We start from the raw sequence: 26,578 nt of genomic DNA on the forward strand, positions 1-26,578 counted from the left end.
TTAGCACAGCTCCCGGTCTACATCGGGGTGCTTGATAAACGATCATTGTTATTCCGATAGTATCACGGCCCACACCTCCCCGGTGGGTGAGAGCCTGGGAGGGTGCCTGGTACATGGTCTACGTTCGACAAAAGTGAATTCTCTCTCCTGTCTCTCCTGCCCGACGGGTCCCGGGGGACCCAGGCATTCCGGCCTTCGGTCGGCCCCCCCACGCCGGCCCTTACAAAGGCCCCCATTCATGCCTTGCGCACAAAGCGGCCCATTCACCCTGGCCCCTTGGGCCTCCCGCCCCCGGCCACCCCCCGCGCCTCGCTATTGGTGGCGCCCTGTGCCCATCAGGCCTCGGCTTCCACCCCCGACCGCGCCGCCTAGCTCCGCGCCCGGGCCGCGTTCTTTTCCCACGGCTGGCACCCTTCGACAACTTCTGATTGGCCCAGCCCGCCAGCCGCTCTTTTTGATTGGCGGCTCCCGTCCCCCAGGGGCGGGGCCGTAGCTTGCCGCAGCGGGCGCCGATTGGCCTCTGCTGCGCTCTTGGGGGTGGGGCTGTCCTAGCGGACACGCCCCTCTTTCTCCCCAGGCCGAAGCCTCGGGACGGCTCTGGAAGCCGGTGAGTGCCCGGGGCCGGCAGCCCTCCGGGGGCGGCAGAACGGGACTGGGCCAGGGGAAGCTGGAGCCTGGGGGCCGCGATCGGGGCCCGGGAGCCCGGGCAGGCGGCCGGGGACGGCGGGGAGGTGACGCGGACACTCACCTTGGGCGCGCAGCGGGACGGCGGCGAGGGAGGTGGGGGGGCGGGACGTCTACACTCCCCCAACTCCAGTTGCCGCCGTGTGCGAGGCCCGGTCGGGGTCCTCGCTGGCAGCCCTGGGCCTGTTCCGCAGAAGGGGAAACTGAGGCTGTCTTTGGAACCTTGGCCGCTTTAATACCTGAGTCATCGCCTCCAGTCCCCCGCCCCCAGCATGACATGTCTCTGTTTTCACGTGTCAGAATCGGAGGCCAGAGAGAGGGGTCGTGACTGGAAGAGGCGGAGGGGTAGGGAAGGACATATTTGAGAACCTACGATGTACTTGGACGCTCTTATTTTTTATAACTAAATAATTTCCTTTCCTTATCGTGTTGACTCGAGGTGAGTTATATTGTACCCATTATACAGAGAGGGGAAGGCTGAGACTGGACCGAATTGGTGACTGCAGGGGGATCTGGTGGAGAAGAACACTCCGGAGACCAACTGTGTGCTGGGTCCTTTAACGTTTTCAGTCCCACAGGAGTCCCCTAAGGAAAGCGGTGGTCCCTGTGGCATAGATGGGGAAGCAGGTTGGTAGTAATCACCAACTGGGACGCAGAAATTGATGTCTTTAGGGACCTGCTACAAGTTCTTTCCAGACCCCCTCCTTTAGAATGGCAGAAAACAGTCTAGGCTTGAATTCCAGACCTCCCTCTTATGCTGTGTGATCTTGATTGCCTTACTTTGACCCTTCCTGCCTCAGTTTCCACATCAGAGAAATGGACATGCTGATCACCCCTATGTCATTGGTTGTTGAGATTATTCTAGGCCGGGCGCAGTGGCTCAGGCCTGTAATCCCAGCACTTTGGGAGGTGGAAGCGAAAGAATCGCTTGACCCCAGGAGTTCGAGACCAGCTTGGGCAACACAGCGAGACTTCGTCTCTACAAAAAGTAAAAGAGTTAGCCGGACGTGGTGGCGTGACCCTGTTGTCCCAGCTACTCGGGAGGCTGAGCAGGGAGGATCGCTTGAGCCCAGGAGGTCAAGGCTGCAGTGAGCCATGATCGTGGCATTGCACTCCAAGCTGGGCAACAGAGAGAGACCCTGTCTCTCCCTCTTTTTTTTTTTTTTTAAATCATTTTATAATCTCAAAGAGCTGTTCTAAAAGGAGAAAATCCCCGACACATAGTAGGTACTCTTATCACCATGTAGTCTTTATTTCACTCCCGAGACGGAAGCTCAGGACAGAATACCATTGTCCTCTTCTTTGGTACTCTTACTGTCTATAGATTTTGTTGTTCCGTTCCCGCAGTTGGGAAACTGAGGCTCAGGGAGATTAATGATGAAGCACTGGGCTGGGGAACTTTCTGAACGTCGTTTTATTAATTTCACTGGCCGCAATGCACAGCAGGAAAAGCTGAGGCCCAGGAAGCTCCAGCGGGGTTTGAATCCCGGGAATCCTCAGCCTTCTCCGTGGCGGGCCCTCGACCTTTGCCCTCCATAAGGGGGAGGAGCCCCTGGCGCCGCCGCCGCCGCCGCCCACCTGGCAACAGGCTCAACCCCCGCCTTCCCCCGGCCCCCGTCAGAGGCCCTGAAGCTCCAGGCCCGCCCCGTTCCCAGCCGGGCAGGTGCTGGGTGACATCAGAGCCGGGCTCCCGCCCCGTGACGCGACGGGGCCCCGCCCTGCGCTGGACCGCGGAGGTCGCCGCACCTGAAGAGAACGGGGATTCCCGCGCCCTCACCCCATCTCCCCGCTCCGGTCGGCGCCCCCAGGTAGCCCCGAGGATCTGCGAGTTGAGGGGGCGGCGACACAGGCGCTTGGGTCCAGGGGAATGGGTACGGGGCTCTCAGACTCCTGGATCTGAGAAGGGGCCTTGGGGGCCGGCTGTCCCAGGTCTGAGGAAGGACTGCGCCGCGAGCCCGAACTTCTGGGTCCTGGGGGAGGAAAGGACTGGGGCCAGGACTGCAGAGCTGGGGTCTTAGGGGAGGAGGGGGCTGCAAGCCCGGATTCTTGGGTCTGTAGGAGCAGGGGCTGGGGGCCTGAACTCCTGGGTCTGAGACAGGAGGGCATTGAGTACTGGGACTCCGGAAACCCAGCGCTAGAAGCCAGGGTCAGACGGCTGGATGCCAAGGGCCCCAACCTCTGCCCCAGGGCGGATCCCTGGCTGCTTTTCTTTTTCAAGCCCAGCAGTCTCGGCCCCTCCCAGGGCAGGTGCTTTCACCTGCCCAGGTGACAGTAATTAGCCCTGGCAGAGTGTTCCTGCTGGTTGAGGAAGGGTAGGGCAGTCAGAGAGGCTCGGCCACTTGGAGCCAGGACCTGCAGGCCCTGCCCGCCCCATCAGGGCTGTGATCCATCTTCAGAACTCAGCATCCTCACCTCTAGCCCGGCTGCAGTGAGGTGAGGGGGCCTGCACTTCCCAGTCCATAGGAGGAGGGGGCTGGGGGCTCAGACTCCTGGGTCCTGGGAGAGGAGGAGGCTGGGAGCTCGGACTCCTCAGCCTGGGGAAGGAAAGGGCTGGGGGCTTGGACTCTTGGCTCCAGGGAGGAGAGGCATAGGGCATAGGGTGATTGCAAAAACTCCGAAACCCTTCCTGGTCAAAGGCCACAGGGCTGGAGAGGAAGTGGATGGGGTGGGGTGGGGTGGGTGGGGGTGAGGGTAAAGTCCCAGGGATGGAGTTTGGGTCCGGTGTATCCAGGTCACACTGGAGGTCCGGGGTGAGCCTTGACGATTTGGGGGCCACGGGGTGGAGAAACTCCCTGCTGCCTTCAGAGTGCAAGGGTCCAGCGTTTGAGGCCTGAGAGCCTCAGGGCCAAGAGTCACTGGAAGCTGGAGCTGCTGGGCTTGGGGATAGGAGGAGAGGGTCTGGGAGGAAGTGGGTCCTTTCAGCGGAGCTGAGATTCCCGTGGGAGAGGCTTGAGGGAAAGGCAGGAGTCTGTTGGGACCAGACCCAGGGGTGCCTCCAGGGCAGCTGGGCGTTTAGAAGGACTCCTCCAGGGGTATGTGGGAGCGAGGTGGGGACGGCAGTTGCATATAGGTCTATCGGGCAGAGGTGAAGTCCTGCTGTTGGGGAGACAGAAATCTCCCACTGTTTCTGTGACTGATGTGGTGGGGCAGTGATGGGGACATTTGAGGCAGTGGATGAGAGTAGGGACCGGGCGTGGTGGCTCATGTCTGTAATCCCAGCACTGTGGAGGCCAAAGCGGAGGATCACTTGAGCCCAGGAGTTTGAGATCAGCCTGGGTAACATAGGGAGACCCTGTTTCTACCAGAAACAAACAAACAAACAAACAAAAAAGGCTGGGTCTGATGGTGCGCACCTGTGGTCCCAGCTACTGAGGAGGCTGAAGTGGGAGGATCACTTGAACACAGGAGTTGAGGCTGCAGTGAGCTGTGATTGTGCCGCTGCACTCCGACTCCAGCCTGGGCAATAGAGCGAGACCTATCTCTAAGAAAAGAGAGAGAGAGAGAGAGAAAGAGAAAGAGAGAGAGACTAGGGGCAGACTTCTTTAGCAGGAGGGGGCCACGCAGGATAGGGAGAATATTTTTCCTGCCTGGTGCTTGGACCGCGTTGGAATTGCCACTACTGCCCATGGCCCGCTGGATGGTGGGAGGGGCCTAACACATTCTAGTTCCCCCAGCACCTGGTTGCCTCCGAGATAGCTGGAGCTGGATCCACCCCTAGGCCAGGAGCTCCTCCAGGCAGGGCTCCCAGCCTACTCTTCTCTGGGTCCTCAGGCCCACTCGGGGCGGAGTCTCGTACTTGAAAGTCCTCAGAGAGTTGAATGAATGGGGCCAGTCTCCCCATTTTATGGAGAAGGAGCCAGGTTCCAGAGAAGGAAGGAATTGTTCACTGAAGCAGTGAGATTCGAGTCTATTCTGCAGGCATGAGATAGGCGTGACCAGAGGTGGTCAGGGAACCTGAATGACAAAAATCAGGTCAATTCCCACCCTGGGCTCATATCTTAGAGTAAAAGCAAGGTTGTACCTTTTGTCCCCTCTCTTACATCCCCTCCCACCCTCTGCCCCTCGATCATTTGGCTCTAGCCATGCTGCCTACCTCACAGTGACACAGCCACACAGATGCACTGTGGCCCCAGGACCTTTGCACTGCTGTCTGGAATGATTTTTCTCCCAACAACCCCCTTGCTCGCTCCTGTCATCTCCCTTGGGTCTTCATTTAAATGCCACACCAGAGAGGCCCTCCCTGGCCACCCTAATGAAAACTTCAACATCCTCAACTCTAACATTTCCTGTCCCCTGGTTTATTCCTCCCCTTGGCATTTATCACCATTTAACGTACTATCTGGCCGGGCACGGTGGCTCGTGCCTGTAATCCCAGCACTTTGGGAGGCCCAGGCGGGCGGATCACCTGAGGTTAGGAGTTTGAGACCAGCCTGGCCAACATGGTGAAACCCCATCTCTACTAAAAATACAAAAATTAGCCAGGCATAGAGGCATGCGCCTGTAATCCCAGCTACTTGGGAGGCTGAGGCAGGAGAATCTCTTGAAACCGGGAGGCAGAGGTTGCAGTGAGCCAAGATCAAGCCACTGCACTCCAGCCTGGGTGACAGAGCAAGCCTCTGTCTCAAAAAACAAAAACAAACAAACAAACAAACAAAAAAACCCAAAAAACCCACCAAACATACTATATTTGGTTTCTGTAAAACAATAAAAAAGAGAGAGAATTTTTAAAAAACAAAAACCATACTATCTAATTTACATTTTTAATCTTTTTATCTGTCTCCTGGGATTACAGCAGCTCTGTCCAATAGCAATATAATACAGGCCAGATGTGTAATGTAACATTTTCTAGTAGCCACATTTAATGATAAAAGTGAAAAAGGAATGAGTAACATTAATTTAATGATATATTTTATTTAACCCAGTAGATTGAAAATATTATCATTTCAGCATGTCATCAAATATTTAAAATCTCAGCAAACTATCTTTTTGTTGTACTAAGTCTTGGAAATCTGGTGTGTATCTTACACTTAGAACTCCAGATGGGGATATTTATATTTAAATTTTAAGATGGGGCTCGGTGGCTCACACCTGTAATCCCAGTACTTTGGGGAGCCAAGGCAGGAGGATCGCTTGAGCCCAGGAGTTTGAGACCAGTCTGGGCAACATAGAAGACCCTGTCTCTACAAAACAAATTTAAAAATTAGTAGGCATGGTGGCATGCCTGTTAATACATTTATTTTTTAATTAATAAATTTCAGACATGAATCACCTGAGGCTGGGAAGTCGAGGATGTGGTGAGCTGTGATTGTACCACTGCACTCCAGCCTGAGCAACGGAGTGAAACCCCATCTCAAAATAAAATAAAATAGATTGAATTTAAATGAATGAAATTGAAAATGTGTTTCCTCAGTGACACATGCCACATTGCAAGTACCTGGTAGTGCACAGGTGGCGGTGGCTTCTGCAGTGGACAGCCCGGGGCTAGAAAGTAAACTTTTGGAGGCAGGCGTCTTCTTCCAGCTTGTCTGTTGCTCCATTGTCAGTGCCCAGAACTGAGTCTGGCCAGGAGTGGTGGCTCACGCCTGCAATCCCAGCACTTTGGGAGGGTGAAGAGGGTGGATCACCTAAGGTCAGGAGTTCAAGACCTGCCTAGACAACATAGTGAGACCCTAATTTCTACAAAAATTGAAAATAATTGGCCAGGCGCGGTGGCTCACACCTGTAATCCCAGCACTTTGGGAGGCCGAGGCGGGCGGATCACCAGGTCAGGAGATCGAGACCAACCTGGATAACACGGTGAAACACCGTCTCTACTAAAAATACAAAAAAATAGCCGGGTATGGTGGCAGGCGCCTGTAGTCCCAGCTACTCAGGAGGCTGAGGCAGGAGAATGGCATGAACCCAGGAGGCGGAGCTTGCAGTGAGCTGAGATCACGCCATTGCACTCCAGCCTGGGCAACAAGCGAGACTCCGTCTCAAAAAAAAAAAAAAAAGAACTGACCGTCTGAGCCTGGTTCACAGCCTAGCTTATTAAAGAATGAATGAGTGCCTAGAGAGGTGAATGAATGAAATGAGTAAGCTGGGTCTGTTAACCCACTTTGCAGAAGTATGGCAAGAGGTCTGGTAAAGGAAGGCAGAGGTGGCTGCCTGGGGAATTTGGGGTAAGGAAGGGAGGCCCGGGGGACGGAGCCCCATCTGACCCCCACCCTCTTTCTTTGCCCCTGCAGACCATGGCAGCCGTGACCATGTCGGTGCCCGGGCGGAAGGCGCCCCCCAGGCCGGGCCCAGTGCCCGAGGCGGCCCAGCCGTTCCTGTTCACGCCCCGCGGGCCCAGCGCGGGTGGCGGGCCTGGCTCGGGCACCTCCCCGCAGGTGGAGTGGACGGCCCGGCGTCTCGTGTGGGTGCCTTCGGAGCTTCACGGGTTCGAGGCGGCGGCGCTGCGGGACGAAGGCGAGGAGGAGGCGGAGGTGGAGCTGGCGGAGAGCGGGAGGCGGCTGCGACTGCCGCGGGACCAGATCCAGCGCATGAACCCGCCCAAGTTCAGCAAGGCCGAGGACATGGCCGAGCTGACCTGCCTCAACGAGGCCTCGGTCCTGCACAACCTCCGGGAGCGGTACTACTCCGGCCTCATCTACGTGAGTGGGCTCCTGCTGGGGGGCGCGTGCGGCGGAGTTGCTGCCGGTTGGGGAGGCAGGTCCACAACCCGGCTCCCCTGCATTAACTCGAGGCTGTTTATCATCTGTATCCCATGTCCCGTGACTGTTCCTACACTTACATGGTTGCCAAATTACGAATTGTTGGATTACTAGGACAGCCTCGGAACCTACTGGGGACATTGCATGATACATATGGTAGATAAACTGTATTATTTTCCTAAAGTATAAAACGTTCCAATTTCTCAGATATAGCTCATCCCGAGTTTTAAGGAATGGAAACAGATGTGTGACAATCATTAATGTGAATCACTGAGTATAGAAATATGTTGCTTGAGGTTCAAGACCAGCCTGGGCAACAAAACGAGACCCTATCTCTTAAAAAAAGATAAATTAGCCAGGTGTGGTGGTGGCCCGTGCCTTTAGTCTCAGCTTCCAGGAAGACTGAGGCAGGAGGATCACTTGAGCCCGGGAGGTCAAGGCTGCAGTGAGCTATGATGATACCACTGCACTCCAGCCTGGGTGACAGCACAAGACCCTGTCTCAAAAAAAGACAAAAAGCAAAAACCTTATGCTAGGCTCTGTGCTAAATGCCTATCTATTAATTCATTCAATCTCACCATAGGAAAGATAGAGTCTATTATTATTACCATTTTACCTAAGAGGCAAATGAGGCCCAGAGAGAGTTAATAACAATAAAAATGAACATTTGTTAAACATTTACCAAGCATTCTTCCAAGCTTTCTAAAATACATTGCCTCTGTACATTTTCTGAATTATAAAGCATCTGATCCTCATTTTACAGGTAAGAAAACTGAGGCACAGAGAGTTCAAGGTCACACAATTAGACCTGACAGAGCCAGGTAGTCTGGTCCCAGGCATTCTCACTTTGCTGTGGTGCTCAATCTTAAGATTGAGATGGGGCTGGGAATGGTGGTTCATGCCTGTAATCTCAGTACTTTGAGAGGCTGAGGTGGGTGGATTGCTTGAGCCCAGGAGTTCGGGACCATCCTGGGCATGGCAAAACCCCATCCCTGCAAAAAAAAAAAAAAAATACAAAAAATTAGCTGGGCATGGTGGCACACGCTTGTAGTCCCAGTTACTTGGGAGGCTGAGGTGGGAGAATCACCTGAGCCCTGAAGGTGGAGGCTGCAGTGAGCTGTGATGGCGCTACTGTACTCCAGCCTGGGTAACAAATCAAGACCCTGTCTCAAACAAAACAAAACAATACAAAAACCCATTGAGAAGGGATTGATGATACTTAGGTTGACTATGGTAGTCTTCCCACGTCTGTGCTAAGCATTGGAGGTTCGTTGCATTTTTAAAACTCTTTACAGCAAATGGATGGGGTAGAGCAGTGGTTCTTAACCCCACCTCTGTGGTAGAATCATTTGGGGAATTCTTAGAAAGTACCAGTGACGGAGCCCCACCCCAGAACTTTCAATCAAGCTCTCTGGGGCTGTGACATGAACATTGGTATTTTTAATAAGCTTCCAAGGAGGTTCTAATGGGCAGCCAAGGGGTTATTAATTTCATTGAACAAAAGAGCAAACAGGATTAGAGAGATTGACAAGGAATGTGGACAATCATAATGAAAAATAATAATAAGAGGAGGCTAGCAAATATTTAATCGAGCACTCGTGATGTGCCAAGCACTGTTCTAAGTGCAGCGTGTGAGTTATCAGCTTCCCTCTGGGCCAGGGACTGCTGATATCACCTGATGTTCAGGAATGTTAAGTGACCCACAGCCATGAAGGAATCACGCCAGGATTTGAACCCAGGCAGCTGGTTCCAGAGTCATGCTCCAAACTCTAGCTTAGACTGGTGGGGTCTCACAGCTTTGCTCCAACATCCACCCCTCTGAGGTTCACAAAGCGGAAGATTAGAATATTTTTGTGAAGTCTCACTCCTACTTGGAGATCGAGGCTCTGAGATAAGCAGTGGCTGGCTCAGGGTCCCTCAGCTTGAGGTGGCAGGTGTGGAATTTGAATCGAGGGCTGTCGGACCCTGCATGGGGTTGGTGTCTTCTCCAGTCTGCACTGGCCCTTTCCAAATCCTCAAACACCTTTACTAGCCCTGGAAAAGAGGCCTCTACATGATCCACTTCCCCACATCTCACCCAGGGCCACAGACATTGGGATGACATCCAAAACATGGATCCACTAGTTGCCTTTTATTCATTTATATATATTTTTTGAGACAGGGTCTCACTCTGTTGCCCAGGCTGCAGTGCAGCAGCATGATCTTGGCTTACTGCAGCCTTCACCTCCTGGGTTCAAGCAACTCTCTTGCCTCAGCCTCCTGAGTAGCTGGGACTACAGGCGCCTGCCACCAGGCCCAGCTAATTTTTGTATTTTTAGTAGAGTTGGGGTTTCACCATGTTTGTCAGAGCTCGAACATCTGAGCTCAAGTGATCCGCCCAACTCGGCCTCTCAAAGTGCTGGGATTACAGGGGTGAGCCACCGCATCCAGCCACTCTTTGCCTTTTAATAAATACTCTGAGTGCTCCCAGCAACCTTGTAAGGTATCTGCTGTCATCCCCACTCTGCAGGTGGGGAAGCTGAGCCTCAGACTAGGGGGCAGGATTTGAACATAAGCCCCACAACTAGGAACCAGCTAAGCTGGAACTTGAAACCAGGTCACTGTGACTGCAGACCCCAGGTCCTGGCCATTGCACTAGGAAGATTATTCAGAAAGTTCAGGAGAAAAAGTGGTAGGGCCTGAGCTAAGGTGGTGGCCAGGGAGCCAGACTTTTGGGGCCTAAGAAATGAATGTGAGAGAGAAGATTCTAGAATTCCAGACATGAAGCACATTGGGCCTTAATAAAGATCATTAGCACTTAGCGAGTACCTGCTTTCTCTGCTGGGTGCCGTTCTAAATTTCTTTCCAATATGATCTTATTGACCCCCTCCCCATCCACATAAGGTTGTGAGGTAGGGATTATCACCCTCTTTTTCCCACAGCTTGGAGAGGGGAAGCCATTTGCCCAACAGAAGCTGATAGTGGCTAAAATATTGAGCATGCAGTGTTTCAAGGTCCATGTTCTGTTTTTTGTTTGTTTGTTTGTTTTAGACATAGCCTTGCTCTGTCACACAGGCTGGAGTGCAATGGCATGCTTACAGCTCACTGCAGCTCAACCTCCTGGGCTCAAGTGATCCTCCTGCCTCAGCCTCCTAAGTAGCTGGGACTACAGGCACATACCACCAAGCCTGGCTGATTTTTTAGTTTGTTGTAGAGACAGTGTTTCACAATGTTACCCAGGCTAGTCTCAAACTCCTGGACTCAAGTGATCCTCTTGCCTGGGCCTCTCAAACTGCTGGATTTACAGGGTTGAGCCACTGCTGCGCCCAGCTGGGGTTCACATTAAACCCTCTGCATGCCACACAAACTTGTGGATGACTCCCAGGCACCTTATGTAGGAAGCACTATTTCTGTCCCCATTAGCTAAAGACACTAAGACCCTGAAAGGTTGCTTGCTGGAGCCACCTGGCCTGAAAATGTTACAGGTGTGATTCATACTCTGCCCTATTTAAGACCTGTGCTTAATACATGTTTGTTGACTGACCAACTGATGATGGGGATGGTGGTGTTGTCCAGTGAAAAGTGGGACATCCAGGGCTCCAGAAACCCAGTTTCTGCCACTAATAGGCTGTTTGGCTTTGAGTTGCTAAGAGTCTCAGTCCCTTTCCTGGGACCCTTGGGGCAGGGAGGGAACCCCTTTGTAGAACACCCCGCTCTGAGAAACACGGAAGATGCATTATGTGATTTCACACTCAGAACACTTCTAGGTGATGGGTTAAAAGCCGCATTTTCCAGGGCTGGAAACTGAGGTTTAGAGAGGACACATCCTTCATTCAAATTCACACACAGCTCAAAAATGCTGCATCTGAATTTGAACACTGGATGGCTTCAGAGTCTGAGCGATGAGCCTGAGAGTTTGAGGCTGCAGTGAGCCAGGATCGTGCCACTACACTCCAGCCTGGGCGACAGAGCCAGACTCTGTCCCACCCGCCCCCGTCCAAAAAATTCCGAGTTAGCCTAGGGCTCCCAGGTAGGATGAGTGACGTAAGAGTCTCCAGACCCATATCTGGTGTGTGTTGCATGGGCCCCGCCTCGGCCTGGCTGGTTTTTATCCATGATCTCCCCTAATCCCCACAGCCTTTGTAATGAGGTGGGGAGTGTCGCCCTCGGTTTCCCAAGGAGGAAACTGAGACTATGGGGAAAGTCACCAGGCTGAGGGGAGCGGGGGGGCAGGTCTGTCTTCAGAGCCCCGAGGGCTGGAGCAGCCATTCCTGACCCTTCCAGGAGGTATTCCCCAGCTGTCTCCCACCCTGTGGGGGTGCACCAGCCTTTCTTCTTCCCCCCAGCCTTGTTGACCAGCTCAGGTTTCCGTTTCCAGGGTGTCGCCCTGGAAACAAGGTGTGGCTGGCAGGAGGGGCCAGGGTGGGAGGGGGGCGTGGGGAGTGGGTTCCTCGCCAGCCAGGAGTGGGGGCCGGGGCGCCGGCAGCCATGAGATACCCTCCCAGGGAATGTGGTCCGGCCGCCCCACCCTCTGAGAGCTGGGGGGAGCTCCCGGAGCAGCCCTTTCAGGCAGGGAGGGCAGACACCCAGCAAACCGGTTGTTCTGCTCCTGGCTGGCCACCCAGGCCACCCACCCTCCCACCGTTAGAAGGTTGGCACCTGGGACCAGGCAGCCTGTGGTGGCCACACCCTACTGTGCTTGAGAAGAAACAGTTCTGCTGGCCGGGCACAGTGGCTCATGCCTGTAATCCCAGGCATGCCGGGGTGGGAAGATCACTTGAGCCAGGGGTTCAAGACCAGCCTGGGCAACATAGTGAGACCTGATCTCTACAAAAAGTAAAAATTTAAAAAATTGGCCAAGCATGGTGGTGCATACCTGTGGTCCCATCTGCTTGGGAGGCTGAGGTGGGAGGATTGTTTGAGCCCAGGAGGTAGAGGCTGCAGTGAGCTGTGTTCATGCCACTGCACTCCAGCCTGGGTGACAAAGTGAGATCCTGTTTCTAAAAAACAAAAGAAAAAGATAGTCCTGCTGCTAACCAGCTTAGAAACCAGCTAGCTGTGTAACTAGCAGAGTAGGTTACCCTACTTTATCACACACAGCTAGAAAACACATCTGAATTTGAATCCCGGGTGGCTTCAAAGTCGAGCGACAAGCCCAGAGTAGCTAACTAGCTAAGCCACTAAGCAGGTAATTCTCTGGCTAGTTTAGCTAGCTAACTTTAGATAGCTTGGCTAGTTAGCTCTCTGGCTGGTTTAGCTAAGTGGCTAACTAGCTCTCTAGCTATGTTTAACTGCTTCTGTGAGTGTCGAGCCCCTCTTGCCTACATGATACCCTTGTGAGCTGGATTTGTTCTTAAACTGTTACAGAGTCCTGAGGCCGGGTGTGATGGTTCACATCTCTAATCCCAGCACTTTGGGAGGCCAAGGTGGGCAGATCACTTGAGGTCAGGAGTTCAAGACCAGCCTGGGCAACATAGAGAGACCCTGTGTCTACAAAAAAATACACCGGGTGTGGTGGCTCAAGCCTGTAATCCCGGCACTTTGGGAGGCTGTAGTGGGAGAATTAGTTGAGCCCAGGAATTCAAGAGCAGCCTGGGCAACGTAGTGAGACCCCGTCTCTACTAAAAATAAGAAAAATTAGCCTAGTGGATTGACACACACTTGTGATCCCAGCTACTCTCGAGGCGGAGGTGAGAGGATTGCTTTAGTCTAGGAGGTGGAGGCTGCAGTGAGCCATGATTATACCACTGCACTCCAGCCTGGGTGACAGAGTAAGACCCTGTCTCAAAGAGGGGGAAAAAAAAAAAGACTAGGCATGGTCATGTCAGCAGGACTGTTAGGTGTCTATTATCAGTAGAAACCGCAGGTATGTTCCTGTTGCATTTCGGTTATTGCAGATACCACAGGCACCCTTCCAGAGATAGTCCATGCATATTCAAATGAATATATAAAAATATATAAAAAGATTCCTCTTCCATCCTTTCTTTTTTTTTTTTTTTTGAGACAGAGTCTCGCTCTGTTGCCCAGGCTGGAGTGCAGTGGCGCAATCTTGGCTTACTGCAACCTCCGCCTGCCAGGTTCAAACAATTCTTCTGCCTCAGCCTCCCAAGTAGCTGGGACTACAGGCATGTGTCACCACACCTGGCTAATTTTTTTTTGTATTTTTAGTAGAGACGGGGTTTCACCATGCTGGCCAGGCTGGGCTCGAACTCCTGACCTCGTGATCCACCCGTCTCGGCCTCCCAAAGTGCTGGGATTGCAGGCGTGAGCCACCGTGCCCGGCCCTTCTCTTCCATCCTTTCTAATGCAAATGGTAGCTCCTCACGCAGTCCTCAACTCACCTCCTTTTACTTGATATTGATTTGAAGATAGTCTCATGTCTATACATAAGAGCTTTGTAGGAATGCATCGTATGAAGATGCATTCAGGTCGTTTCTAGTCTTTTGCTGCTACAAAGAGTGCCTCAACCGGTCACCTCGCACATGGTCATTTCCTGTGTGAGTCCAGGCAGCCACAGGCTGTGACCCAAGTCTGGCTGGCTGCAAAGGCCTTGTTCTCTCTCAGGACAAATCCTCACCCAGACAGTGCCTTTGTGCAATTTGGAAAGATTCTTTGCTACCATCAGCCTGAAAATGCTCATAACAAACATTCAAATCTACATTGTTATGGTGTAGACATACCGTGTGCAGATAGATGCCCTTGTGCAGTGCACGACCTGCTCAGCAGCCCCATGACGCCTTTCAGGCCGTGGGCAGCCATCTGAGACCGTCTCCCCTCTCACCCACTGCAGACGTACTCCGGCCTTTTCTGTGTGGTCATCAACCCATACAAGCAGCTTCCCATCTACACAGAAGCCATTGTGGAGATGTACCGGGGCAAGAAGCGCCACGAGGTGCCACCCCACGTGTACGCAGTGACCGAGGGGGCCTATCGGAGCATGCTGCAGGGTGAGTGCTGGGTGGGGCTGTAGGCCAGCGAGGCGGCTCTTCAACGGGGGCCTGACCTGGGGCTGCCGGAAGCCAGAGTCCAGGTCAAATGACAGCTTGTAGACTTGACTCTGTAGGGCTTCTTAGGGGGCTGGAGGGAGCACAAGTAGAGGCCTGAGTGGGTGAGGTGCTAGGTCCTAGAGTCTTTTTACCTGTCTCCATGTTCATCGTCTCTTTTATTATTGTTATTATTATTATTAGTTTGAGACGGAGTCTTGCTGGAGTGCAGTGGCATGATCTTGTCTCACTGCAACCTCTGCCTCCTGGGCTCAAGCGATTCTCGTGCCTCAGCCTCCCAAGTGGCTGGGACTACAGGCGTGCACCACCGCGCCTGGCTAAGAGATGGGGTTTCACCATGTTGGCCAGGCTGGTCTCAAACTCCTGACCTCAAGTGATCTGCCCACCTCAGCCTTCCAAAGTTCTGGGATTACAGGCATAAGCCACCATGCCTGGCCTCTTTTTTAATTTTTAAATAAATTAATTTATTTTTGGCCAGGCGCGGTGGCTCACGCCTGTAATCCCAGCACTTTGGGAGGCTGAGGCAGGTGGATCACAAGGTCAGGAGATCGAGACCATCCTGGCTAACACGGTGAAACCGCGTCTCTACTAAAAATACAAAAAGAATTAGCCGGGCGTGGTGGTGGACGCCTGTAGTCCCAGCTACTCGGGAGGCTGAGGCAGGAGAATGGCGTGAACCCGGGAGGCGGAGCTTGCAGTGAGCCGAGATCGTGCCACTGCACTCCAGCCTGGGCGACACAGGGAGACTCTGTCTCAAAAAAAAATTAATTTATTTTTTATTTCAATAGTTTTTGGGAAACAGGCGGGGTTTGGTTGCATGGAAAAGTTCTTTGGTGGCGATTTCTGAGATTTTGGTGCACTTGCCATCGGAGCAGTGTACACTGCACCCAATGTGTAATCTATCCCTCACCACCCCCCACCACCCTTCACCCTGACTCCCCAAAGTCAGTTGTGTCATTCTTATGTTTTTGCATCCTCAGAACTTAGCTCCCACTTACAAGTGAGAACATACGATGTTTGATTTTCCATTCCCGAGTTACCTCACTTACAATAATGGTCTCCAATTTCATCCAGGTTGCTGTGAATGCCATTATTTCATTCCTTTTTATGGCTGAGTAGTATTCCATGGTGTATGTGTGTCTATATATCCCATGGTGTATATATATATATTTTTATATATATACACCATGGGATATATACTCTCTCTCTCTATATATATATATGAGTATTCCATGGTGTGTATACACACACACACACACACACCATGGGATATATATGTGTGTGTGTGTATACACACCATGGAATACATATATATATGTATCACAGTTTATCTACTCGTTGGTTGATGGGCATTTAGTCTGGTTCCATATTTTTGCAATTGTGAATTGTGCTGCTATAAACATGTGTGTGCAAGTGTCTTTTTCATATAATAGCTTCTTTTCCTCTGGGTGGATACCCCAGAGTAGGGTTGCTGGATCAAATGATATATCTACTTTTGGTTCTTTAAGTAATCTCCATACTGTTTTCCATAATTAAAAAATCAAAAAATAACATGTTGGTGTGGATACGGTGAAATGGGAACACTTTTACACTGCTGGTGGAATGTAAACTAGTACAACCACTATTGAAAACAGTATGGAGATTCTTTAAAGATCTTTGTTCACTCTTTCTCCGAACAATATTGGTTGGGTGTGGGGCTTTTACGAACATTTCCCTTGAGACAGTAATTCCCAGAGTGTTCATTCATTTATTCAACATTTATCGTTGAATTGTAGATCTGATCTCCATTGTCATGGGGTAAATGTAGCCCCTTAGACAGATGGCAGGTCAAGGCAGTTGTGTACAGCTGAGCAGGTTGTACACTGAACAAGGGTATCCATCCAAGGGGCTGCCATTCATACCATGACAACATAGATCAGTCCTGGCAGAATTACATGATTAACATCTATTATAGATATAATGCCCTTATTATATATTTGCTATATATCATCTATTTTCATAGATATTTAGTATTTTTTTGTTTATATCTATTAAACATTTAAAAATTATATCTATTTACATCATATAACATATAATAGGCCAGGGGCGGTCCCAGCACTTTGGGAGGCCGAGGCGGGAGAATTGCTTGAGTTCAGGAGCTCAAGACCAGCCTGGGCAACATAACAAGACCCTGTCTCTACAAGAAAATTTAAAAAGTTTTTGTTAAAAAAGGAAAAACCCCACGTAATAGTACACAACATTCAGACCCTTCGATCATGGCTTCGAAACCCATCGGTGCCGCTCGCCATTTCCGTCCCGCACCCCAGCCTCACCCACCTTCCTGTCTGTCAAACATCCCTAAGTCAGTCCTACCTCAGGGCCTGAATATGAATATATTATACTTATTGAATATGCATATTAAATATGAGCAAATTATTAAATTTATATATTTGATTAAATAGTATAATATTGTGAATATATTATGCTTATTTAATATGCATATTCAATAAGTATTTTATTTTATTATACTTTATTTTTATTATACTTCATTTTTATTTTATTATACTTTATATTTATTTTATTATTATATAAGTGTAATGTTGATTTAATAAATTATACCTATTAATATGCATATTCAATAAGTATAATGTGTTAAATTAAATAGTATAACATATTAAATTAAATGGTATATTAAATAGCATAATATTGTAAACATATTATGCTTATTTTTTTTTTGAGACAGAGTCTCACTCTGTCACCCAAGCTGGAGTGCAGTGGCATGACCTTAGCTCGCTGCAACCTCCTCCCGGGTTCAAGCCATTCTCCTGCCTCAGCCTCCCAAGTGGCTGGGACTACAGGCACATGCCACCATGCACAGCTAATTTTTGTATTTTTAGTAGAGACCAGGTTTCACCATGTTGGCCGGGCTGGTCTCGAACTCCTGACCTCAGGTGATCCGCCTACCTCAGCCTCCCAAAGTGCTGGGATTACAGGCATGAGCCACCATGCCCGGCCTAATATGCTTATTTAATATGCATATTAAATGGGAGTTTTAAATGGGAATACTGAAGTCTCCAGGTAGATTAGTGGATTCATCTATTTCTCCTGGCAGGTCTATCAGTTTCTGCTGGATTAATTCATTTAACCTCGTAGCAAATCTATGAAATAGGTTATCTCCTTGTCCCTGATTTCTGGGTGGGGAAACTGAGACACAGAGCAAAACAGTCATGGTCACACTGGTGGGTGTATGCTGAGGTGGGATTCGAACCTGGGGCCCCTGACCACCGCCTCCCTGTATGTCACACTGTGTGTTATATTTCCTCCTGTGCCGTGCACTGTGCTGAGTGCATTTTGAGCATTCTGAGTTCTGACTACAGCCCTGTGAGATGGCAGCTGTTTTGAGCCCCATTTTTCAGATGGGAAAACAGAGGCACAAAGCAACTCAGAGACTGGCCCAAGGTCACGCAGCAAGTCAGAGAGGCAGCCGGGCAGTGAACCTGTGTGCATATGGTCCCCCATACAAGGCTGCCAAGTCTGAGGTCCTACTGGACGCAGCTTACTCCCTGGCTTGAAGACACCCAGAGGATGCCTGTCCTGCTTAAAAAAACATTCAGACCCTTTGATCATGGCTTTATTTATTTATTTATTTATTTAGAGATGGAGTCTCACTCTTGTCACCCAGGCTGGAGTGCAATGGCACGATCTTGGCTCACTGCAACCTCCGCCTCCCGGGTTCAAGTGATTCTTCTGCCTCAGCCTCCTGAGTAGCTGGGGATTATAGGCGGCGCCACCATGCCTGGCTAATTTTTGTATTTTTAGTAGAGACGGGGTTTCACCATGTTGCCCAGGCTGGTCTTGAACTCCTGACCTCAGGTGATCTGCCGGCCTCGGCCTCCCAAAGTGCTGGGATTACAGGTATTAGCCACTGTGTCCAGCCTAATCACTGCTTTAAAACCCATCCCACCACTCGCCATCTCTGCCCTATCCCCCAACCTCACTGGCCTTTCTGTCTCTCAAACATTTCTAACTCAGAGCCTTTCCCCTGGCTGTGCCCTCTGCCTGAAATGCCACCTCCACTGAGAAGCCTTCCCTGCTCCTTCCCCCAAGTCGATTCTTATTACCTAACACCAGGGTTTTGGAATCCTGGCTCTACTGACATTTGGGGCTGGATGATTCTTTGTCGTGGGAGGCTGTCCTGGTCATTGTAGGATGTTTAGCAGCACCCCGGCCTCTACCCACTCAGTGCCCATGGAACTCTCCTCTCTCAGGGTAATAACCAAAAATGTCTCCCAGACATTGCCGGGTGTCTCCTGGCGGGAATGGAGGACATAATTACCCCCGTTTAAGAACCACTGCTTCGGCCGGGTGTAGTGGCTCGTGCCTGTAATCCCAGCACTTTGGGAGGCCGAGGCGGGTGGATCACGAGGTCAGGAGATCGAGACCATCCTGGCTAACATGGTGAAACCCTGTCTCTACTTAAAATACAAAAAATTAGCCGGGCGTGGTGGTGGGTGCCTCTAGTCCCAGGTACTCGGGAGGTTGAGGCAGGAGAATGGCGTGAACCCGAGAGGCGGAGCTTGCAGTGAGCCGAGATTGCGTCACTGTACTCCAGCCTGGGCGACAGAGCGAGACTCCGTCTCAAAAAAAAAAAAAAAAGAACCACTGCTTTATTCTAGTACTGATTTAATTTTCTTCCCAGTGCTGATCGGTATTTGATTGTAGGTTTCTGTCCCCTACATCTTAAGTGGAAGCTCTGTAGGGGCACACACCCTGCCAGTTCCCCACTCCCCTCCATGCCTGGCGCTCAGTAGGTGGTCAGCATGCGATTGTGGAATGGCTATGTTAGGCCCAGGGCGGGCGCTGGGGTAGACATCTTATATCACAGGACCTCACTTCTGTCTTTGAATCTCACATGCCCAGCATGAGGCAGCACACAGTAGGGTCTCACGTTGAGGTCGCTGAATGAATCATATTCTCTTCAGTTGAGGGAGGCTGTCTCCATTTTACGGGAGAGGAAACCAAGGCTCAGAGAGGGACAGCTGCTTTCCCAGGGTCACACAGCGAGCAGGGGGCTGAGCTGGGTGGGGAATTAGAATCCAGGATTGTTACACATCAAGACCCAAGCTTTTCCTTACTCCCTGGGAATAATTTTTAAAATGCAGCGGCCAGTGTAAGGGACCAGAGGGCCCTGCTAGAGACTCTCTCAGATGACATATTCCCCCACTCTGTACCCCTACAGATCGTGAGGACCAGTCCATTCTCTGCACGTGAGTAATCTGGAAGGACTTCCTGGAGGAGGAGAGGTTCGGGTGGGGCGTGGCTGTGTTTGGAATGGGCAGGGCAGGTGGGGAGCTTGCCCGAGGTCATTGCCAACCCCTTTGCTTCCCCTTGTCATCCCCACAGTGGAGAGTCTGGAGCTGGGAAGACGGAAAACACCAAGAAGGTCATCCAGTACCTCGCCCACGTGGCATCGTCGCCAAAGGGCAGGAAGGAGCCGGGTGTCCCCGTAAGCAACCCCGCCTTGGGTCACCCCCAGGCCCTGCCACAGCACTGCCCCTTCCATCCTGGGCTTTCCCCACAATTGTCTCTTCCCCTCGTGGAGGTCCTTCTCCTAGACGCCTATGCCACCTGAGCACCTACTGTGTGCCTGGGGTGGGGCTGGAAGCAGAGTCAGGGGGACACAGAGGTGTGAGCGTCAGTCTTGGTCTCACTGGCTCTTGGAATGGCTCCTAGTACTTAGTAGGTGCTTTATTTTCTGAGCACCTACTGTGTCAAGCCTGATTTTAGGTGATCATGATGCCCGGGTTTGTTGTCTAAGTGAACGTTATATGGTGCCCTCCACTGTTCCAAGCCCTGTTCTCACACTGCCTTACTTACCCCTTGGGTGGGGTGGGTGCTGTTTTCCTGCGCTGAAGACGGAGAGCACAGGCATGGGAGGGGTGAGTCAGTTGTTGGTCATGCACCCAGGAAGAGGTAGAGTGAGGCCGGGCACAGTGGCTCATGCCTGTAATCCCAGCACTTTGGGAGGCCAAGGCAGGAGGATCGCTTGAGCCCAGGAATTCAAGACCAGCCTGGGTAATATAGTGAGACCCCATCGCTACAAAAAAAATTTTTAAATAAAGGAGGTAGAGTGGGATTCAAACCCAGGAGTGTGGTCCCCCAGGCCAGCCTACTCCACATGCCCGGTTTCCCCAGTCCCCCTTCCCCCACCCCCCACGCCACCACCTGAGATCACTGGTTCACCTGTGTGTCTGTCCACGTTCCATGTGCTGTGTCCTGGTCCGTGTCTCGTGTCCCGTGACTTCCTCAGGCCTCCGTCAGCACCGTGTCTTATGTGAGTAGCAGGGGATCACCTTGAGTCTTGCTGCCCCTAATGCCTTCCTGGCCACCCAATGCATGATCTTCTTGGTAGACAGGGCCCAAGGCAGCAGTGGTCCCACCTGCCAGGGACCCCTCTACCCCACCACTGCTATTCATGGCGGCCCTGCTGTGTGAGTGTGTGCAGATGGGCCACAGACACCAACATGAAACAATCCAGAGAACAAAACTGCCACTTACTGCTGATCTACTAAATGTGTCCAGCCGGGGCCCACAGACGCTGCGTGCACACAACCAGAATGAACAGTGTAGCAAGGGAAATACACGCATGTCCCATGTTCTTCTGTGTGCCAAGTCATGTGCCCTTCACTTTGTGTATCTTTTCATTTGACAAAGCATCCACCTAGCTAGATCATTTCATCTTAACACAAGCAAGACGTGGACTGAGAGAAGACATAAACAGGCTGCCATTTATGAAGCACCTACTGTGTGCCAGGCTCTGACACCAAGGGGGCTGGAGGGAAGTTTGGAGTAGAGTTCCTGCCAAGGAGTAGCCTGGTGGGGCTAGGAACCCACTATTTTTTGAAGGCCTATTATATGCCAGACTGCTTGAAGCACTTTACATAGGTGGTACAGATTTTTGCCTTACTTAAAAACTCTAGGCTGGGTTTGGTGGCTCAGGTCTATAATCCCAGCACTTTGGAAGGCTGAAGTGGGAGAATTGCTTGAGGCCAGGAGTTCAAGACCAGGCTAGGCAAAAGAGTTAGACCCCATCTCTACTAAAAATTTTAAAAAGTAGCTGGGCATGGTGGTGCTTGCCTGTAGTCCCAGCTACTCAGGAGGCTGAGGTGAGAGGATTCCTTGAGCCCAGGAATTTGAGGCTGCTATGAGTTATGACCATGCCACTGCACTCCAGAATTTCTACAAGCAACACATGAGTACATATTCATTGTAACAACAACAAATCAGATGAAATGAAATTCCTGTTTCCTCCCCTCAGTCCCCTTCCTTGGAGTGCCTTACACTGTTGACAGTTTGGTGTGCATCCTTGCAGATCTTTCTCCATATGTTTACAAACATGTATATATCTGTAGATTTAAGAGTCCTGTTTTGTGGCGTTTCTTCCTTAATTCATTTTTTATTAATGGGATAACATTGTAGACATTGTTCTGCAATGTGTTTTTTTGTTTGGCTTGGTTTGGTTTGGTTTCCACTTAACAACATGTCTTGGAGATGCTTCCCTCTTCCCCTCACAATAGACAGATGGGCAAGACCCAGATATGGGAAGTGGGTACACGCCCAGACACACAAAGGTCCCTCACACACAGATACTCAGCCAATTGGAGACACAGCCCGAGCTGGGCTGGCCTGGCCTCCTGCCCCATTCTCACTGACCTCATGCATCATCTCCTGTGCCCGGCAGGGTGAGCTGGAGCGGCAGCTGCTTCAGGCCAACCCCATCCTAGAGGCCTTTGGCAATGCCAAGACAGTGAAGAATGACAACTCCTCCCGATTCGTGAGTGCCAGGGGTGGGCAGTGCTGGCTGTGTCAGGGATACAGGAGCTGGGAACCTCAGGGTGGGCTTCAGGGAGAAAGACACGTGGATCTGTTGAGGGAGGAGGGGCTGGGGGCCTGGACTCTTGAGTCTGAGGGAGGAGGGGCTGGGGGCCTAGACCCCTGGGTCTGAGGGAGGAGGGGCTGGGGGCCTGGACTCTTGAGTCTGAGGGAGGAGGGGCTGGGGGCCTGAACCCCTGGGTCTGAGGGAGGAGGGGCTGGGGGCCTGGATTCTTGAGTCTGAGGGAGGAGGGGCTGGGGGCCTGGACTCTTGAGTCTGGGGGAGGAGGGGCTGGGGGCCTGGACCCCTGGGTCTGAGGGAGGAGGGGCTGGGAGCCCCAGACCCCTGGATCTGAGGGAGGAGGGGCTGGGAGCCTGGACTTTTGAGTCTGAGGGAGGAGGGGCTGGGGGCCTGGACCCCTGGGTCTGAAGGAGGAGGGGCTGGGAGCCCAGATCCCTGGGTCTGAAGGAGGAGGGCCTGGGGCCCTGGACTCTTGAGTCTGAGGGAGGAGGGAATGGAGGCCCGGATCCCTGGGTCTGAGGGAGGAGGGGCTGGAGGCTGCGTGCCTGGTTCCAAGGGAGGAGCAGCTGGGGACCAGGGGGCTGGGGAAAGAAGTCCAAGGGGCCCGGACCTTGAATTCCCAAGGAGCCCCCCGCTGGGGACTCACCACAGGATGGGGTTCAGGTCGAGGGAGCAAGGAAGTGGGGGGGCAGCCGCAGCTCTGGGAGCAGTGGGTGTGGGGTTTGGGCTGTTGTTCAGGTCTGAGTGGGGAAGGGGACCCTCTGCTGAAGCCCACCCACCTTGGTCTCTCCCAGGGCAAATTCATCCGCATCAACTTCGATGTTGCCGGGTACATCGTGGGCGCCAACATTGAGACCTGTATCCTCTCACAGCCCATGGGGGTGGCAGCCGAGGGGGGCAGCCTTTCAGACAGCACTGAGTATGGGAAGCACCTCCCACTGCAGGGACCCCTTACCTGCTACTCAGATGGGACCTGATGCTCAGGCGGCATCTGCATGGGGAGGGGAGGGTGGGACTTCTGGTGTGTATGAGGCCAGCACAGCCTCGCTATGGGGTGGTGGGTTGGGGTCCACCCAGTTCAGCCATCAGGGGAGTCCCAGCACTCAGCCTGCAGTGGCACTCATGGTGACCCATGACAGTGAAATGACATAGAGCAGTATAAGCAAAGGGAAAAGGCACGTGGGGCTAAGTCCCCAGGGACCAGGCACAAGCTCCTAGAACCCTCTCCAGCAGAGGCACACAGGACACCAGGTGCAACAACACTTATGAAATGCTGTCCCGGGGAAGCACAGAGAGACTCACTACCAGGGTTTTCACTGGTGGCTGGCCACATCCCCGCCTGCACCCCCCGTCCCCCGCCCTTAGTATGAACCAAAATTCCACATTCCCAGGAGGAAAGCAGGTGATCAGTGTAAACCACAGTGTTTGCACAAACCCTTCAGGCCCAGAGAACCCCTCATCCTGTTAGAGGATGCTGGAACCCTCCTGAAATCCAGGTGCCCAGACGCTAGCCAGGGGCCCACCTGGCCAGGCAGGCCTTTCCAGGGGAGCATCTCAGGACGGCTGTTTTCTGCTCAGACGGCATATGGGCGTTTAAAGGAAATTAAACGATAAAACGCAGGCACTCTGGGAGTGCAGAAATTAAGAGAATGGGCCAAGAAATCGTACCAACCTGGGTTCAAATCCCAGCTCTGCCACTTTGAGACTCTGGGGACTTGGGTACGTGACTTGGCCTTTCCCTGCCTCAGTTTCTCCCTCTGTAGAAGGAGAAGGAACATAGAACCTACCCAAGAGGGGTTTGGAGGATTTTAGTGTTAAATGCTTGGCCACAGCACCTGCTACATAGCAGGCACTCAAGAACAAGCTATTATTAGCAATTAATGATTAAATTAGTGGCCAGGCACAGTGGCTCATGCTTGTAATCCCAGCACTTTGGGAGGCCAAGGCCGGTGGATCATTTGAAGCCAGGAGTTTGAGACCAGCCAGGCCAACATGGTGAAACCCTGTCTCTAATAAAAATACAAAAAAATTAGCCGGGCGTGGTGGCGCATGCTTGTAGTCCCAGCTACTCTGGAGGCTGAGGCAGGAGAATTGCTTGAACCTGGGAGGCGGAGGTTGCAGTGAGCCGAGATCGTGCCACTGCACTCCAACCTGGGTGACAGAGCCAGACTCTGTGTCAAAAAAAAAAAAAAGATTAAATTAGCAATATCTGTATCAATGCTAATATTATTGACTAATATTGATTGATAATTACTAATCAATAACATTAACAACTACTAATAAGCCACATCCCCATCTCAGAGGCATCTGATAAGCTCACGCTCTTCCATAATCAGTGGGGAGGGGTTTCTTCTAAGTCTGCTCAGGGCATGAAGCAGCCAGCTGGCCCGTTGGTTCTGCTGCCTTGTGGGAGATGCTTCCTGGGCTGTCACCACCCCAAGTCCCCAGCAGCACCGCAGCCCCTGCTCCTGCCGTTTTCTGCTCATGGCTGCTCCTTCCTCCAGGTCCTCTTGCCCTTGGCTCCCACCTCTCCATGGTACCTGCATATCCAGGTTCTTGGAGCTCATGGCTCTTCCTGCCAAGCTGTTCTGGCACTGCGTGTCTCTGCTTATATTCATATTTGCCTTCTCTGTCCGCTTCCACCTGCTCACTTTCTCCTGTCCACGCTCCCCATGCAGTGTGGCTGCCCCTCCTGGGCACAGCTGTGGTCTCGGCTGTCTCAGGCACCAGTGGATTGATGCTCATGAATCAGGTCCCGCCCCCAGGCCAATTGTATGAGTCTTGGGATGGCCTGCCGGGTAAGGAGCACCACCCTGCGTGGCTGACCCCTCGGCACTAGCATCAGTGCCATCGTGACCAGCTTTTCTGGAGTGCTGACTGTGTGCCCACTGCCACCTCGAGAGTCCCCATGACATCTCAGTTCCTCCTCTCTGCAACCCTGCGAGGTGGCTGCTGCTATCACCCCCGCTTCGCAGAGGAGGAAACCGAAGCTCAGGGCTGTTGTCCCCCAGGGTTCGACAGCCTGCGTGTGCTCCCTGCACTCCACCTTTCCTTGTGGGAGTCCCTCCACCTGTTTCTCCCCATCTAACCAAGCAGGTTACACCCCAGGGCTTCTGGGAAATGGACCTCAGGTTTGCAGCTGATCTTGGTCCGAATATGTATTTGGTGGTACATGAGTGTGGTGGTGCATGAGGGACACAGAGGGGTTAAGCAAAGTGTATGGTGTTTTGTTTTACTCTAAGATGTTTTGGCTGGGTGCAGTGGCTCATGCCTGTAATCCCAGCACTTTGGGAGGCTAAGGCTGGAGGATCACTTGAGCTCGGGAATTCGAGGCCAGTCAGACCTCATCTCTACTAAAATAAAGAAAATTTAAAAATTAGCCAGGTGTGGTTGTGCACACCTGTAGTCCCAGCTACTTGAGGCTAAGGTGGGAGTATCGCTTGAGCTGGGGAGGCGGAGGTTACAGTGAGCTGTGATTGTGCTGCTGTGCTCCAGCTGAGGCAACAGAGCCAGACCCTGTCTAAAAAATAAAACAAAACAAAACAAAACAAAACAAAGTCTTGCCACCTTTTAATATGTAAGTTTGACACGTGACTTTCTTGGGAGGGAGAGCATGCAGAGTGACAGTCTAGTTGAAGGTGGGAGCTGATTATCTGCACGGAGAAGCTGAGGCTGGGAGAGTACTAATGGCAGGAGACATTCTCACCTGCGGGTAACTTTGAACCAGGCATTGTTCAGGGTGCTTCATGCACAATAAGTCATTTATCTTCACAGCAATTCATCCAGGGTCGATGAGGTTTCTCTGTTTTGTTTTGTTTTTGTGACAGAGTCTCACTCTGTCGCCCAGGCTGGAGTGCAGTGGCGCAATCTCGGCTCACTGCAACCTCCTCCTCCCGGGTTCAAGCGATTCTCCTGCCTCAGCCTCCCAAGCAGCTGAGATTACAGGCACCCGCCATCACACCGCTAATTTTTGTATTTTTAGTAGAGATGGGATTTTGCCACGTTGGCCAGGCTGGTCTTGAACTCCTGACCTCAGGTAATCCGCCTGCCTTGGCTTTCCAAAGTGCTGGGATTACAGGTGTGAGCCACTGCGCCCACAGGGTTGATGAGTTTTTTAGAGACAGAGCAAGACCCTGTCTCTAAAAAGAGAGAGAGAGAGAGGAAGGTCTCATAAAGGTGTTATTTTCAAGCCCCTTGAACAGGTAGATGAGGAAACTGAGGCACAAGTGCTTAAGTGACATGAGCATGGCTGCTCATCCAGTTAGTGGCAAAGTCACCAGCCTGGGCTGTGAACGACTCCACTACACCACAGGAGAGAAGGGGGCAGCGTGGGCAGGGCAGGC

General features: G+C 52.0%; 1 protein-coding gene across 7 annotated transcripts in view; it reads left to right on the plus strand.

Moving 5' to 3' along the window:
- Nucleotides 1–557: 557 nt before the first annotated feature.
- Nucleotides 558–26,578, plus strand: part of MYH14 (myosin heavy chain 14) — a 105,902-nt gene continuing 79,881 nt past the window's right edge. For 2 of the 7 annotated variants that reach the window (XM_055370168.1, XM_055370169.1), the window contains exons 1-8: nucleotides 558–607; nucleotides 6,912–7,319; nucleotides 14,149–14,305; nucleotides 19,581–19,608; nucleotides 19,745–19,847; nucleotides 20,652–20,675; nucleotides 22,083–22,175; nucleotides 23,030–23,093. In XM_055370168.1, the coding sequence (XP_055226143.1) occupies nucleotides 6,915–7,319; nucleotides 14,149–14,305; nucleotides 19,581–19,608; nucleotides 19,745–19,847; nucleotides 20,652–20,675; nucleotides 22,083–22,175; nucleotides 23,030–23,093 (874 nt within the window). In that variant the 5' untranslated portion in view covers nucleotides 558–607; nucleotides 6,912–6,914. Of the gene's footprint in view, nucleotides 608–2,372; nucleotides 2,493–6,911; nucleotides 7,320–14,148; nucleotides 14,306–19,580; nucleotides 19,609–19,744; nucleotides 19,848–20,651; nucleotides 20,676–22,082; nucleotides 22,176–23,029; nucleotides 23,094–26,578 lie in introns of those variants that run through there. The other 5 variants (XM_031004335.3, XM_031004337.3, XM_031004336.3 and 2 more) reach the window with 3 other exon arrangements.

This window comes from Gorilla gorilla, chromosome 20 (assembly GCF_029281585.2).
Source record: "Gorilla gorilla gorilla isolate KB3781 chromosome 20, NHGRI_mGorGor1-v2.1_pri, whole genome shotgun sequence".
Taxonomy (NCBI): domain Eukaryota; kingdom Metazoa; phylum Chordata; class Mammalia; order Primates; family Hominidae; genus Gorilla; species Gorilla gorilla.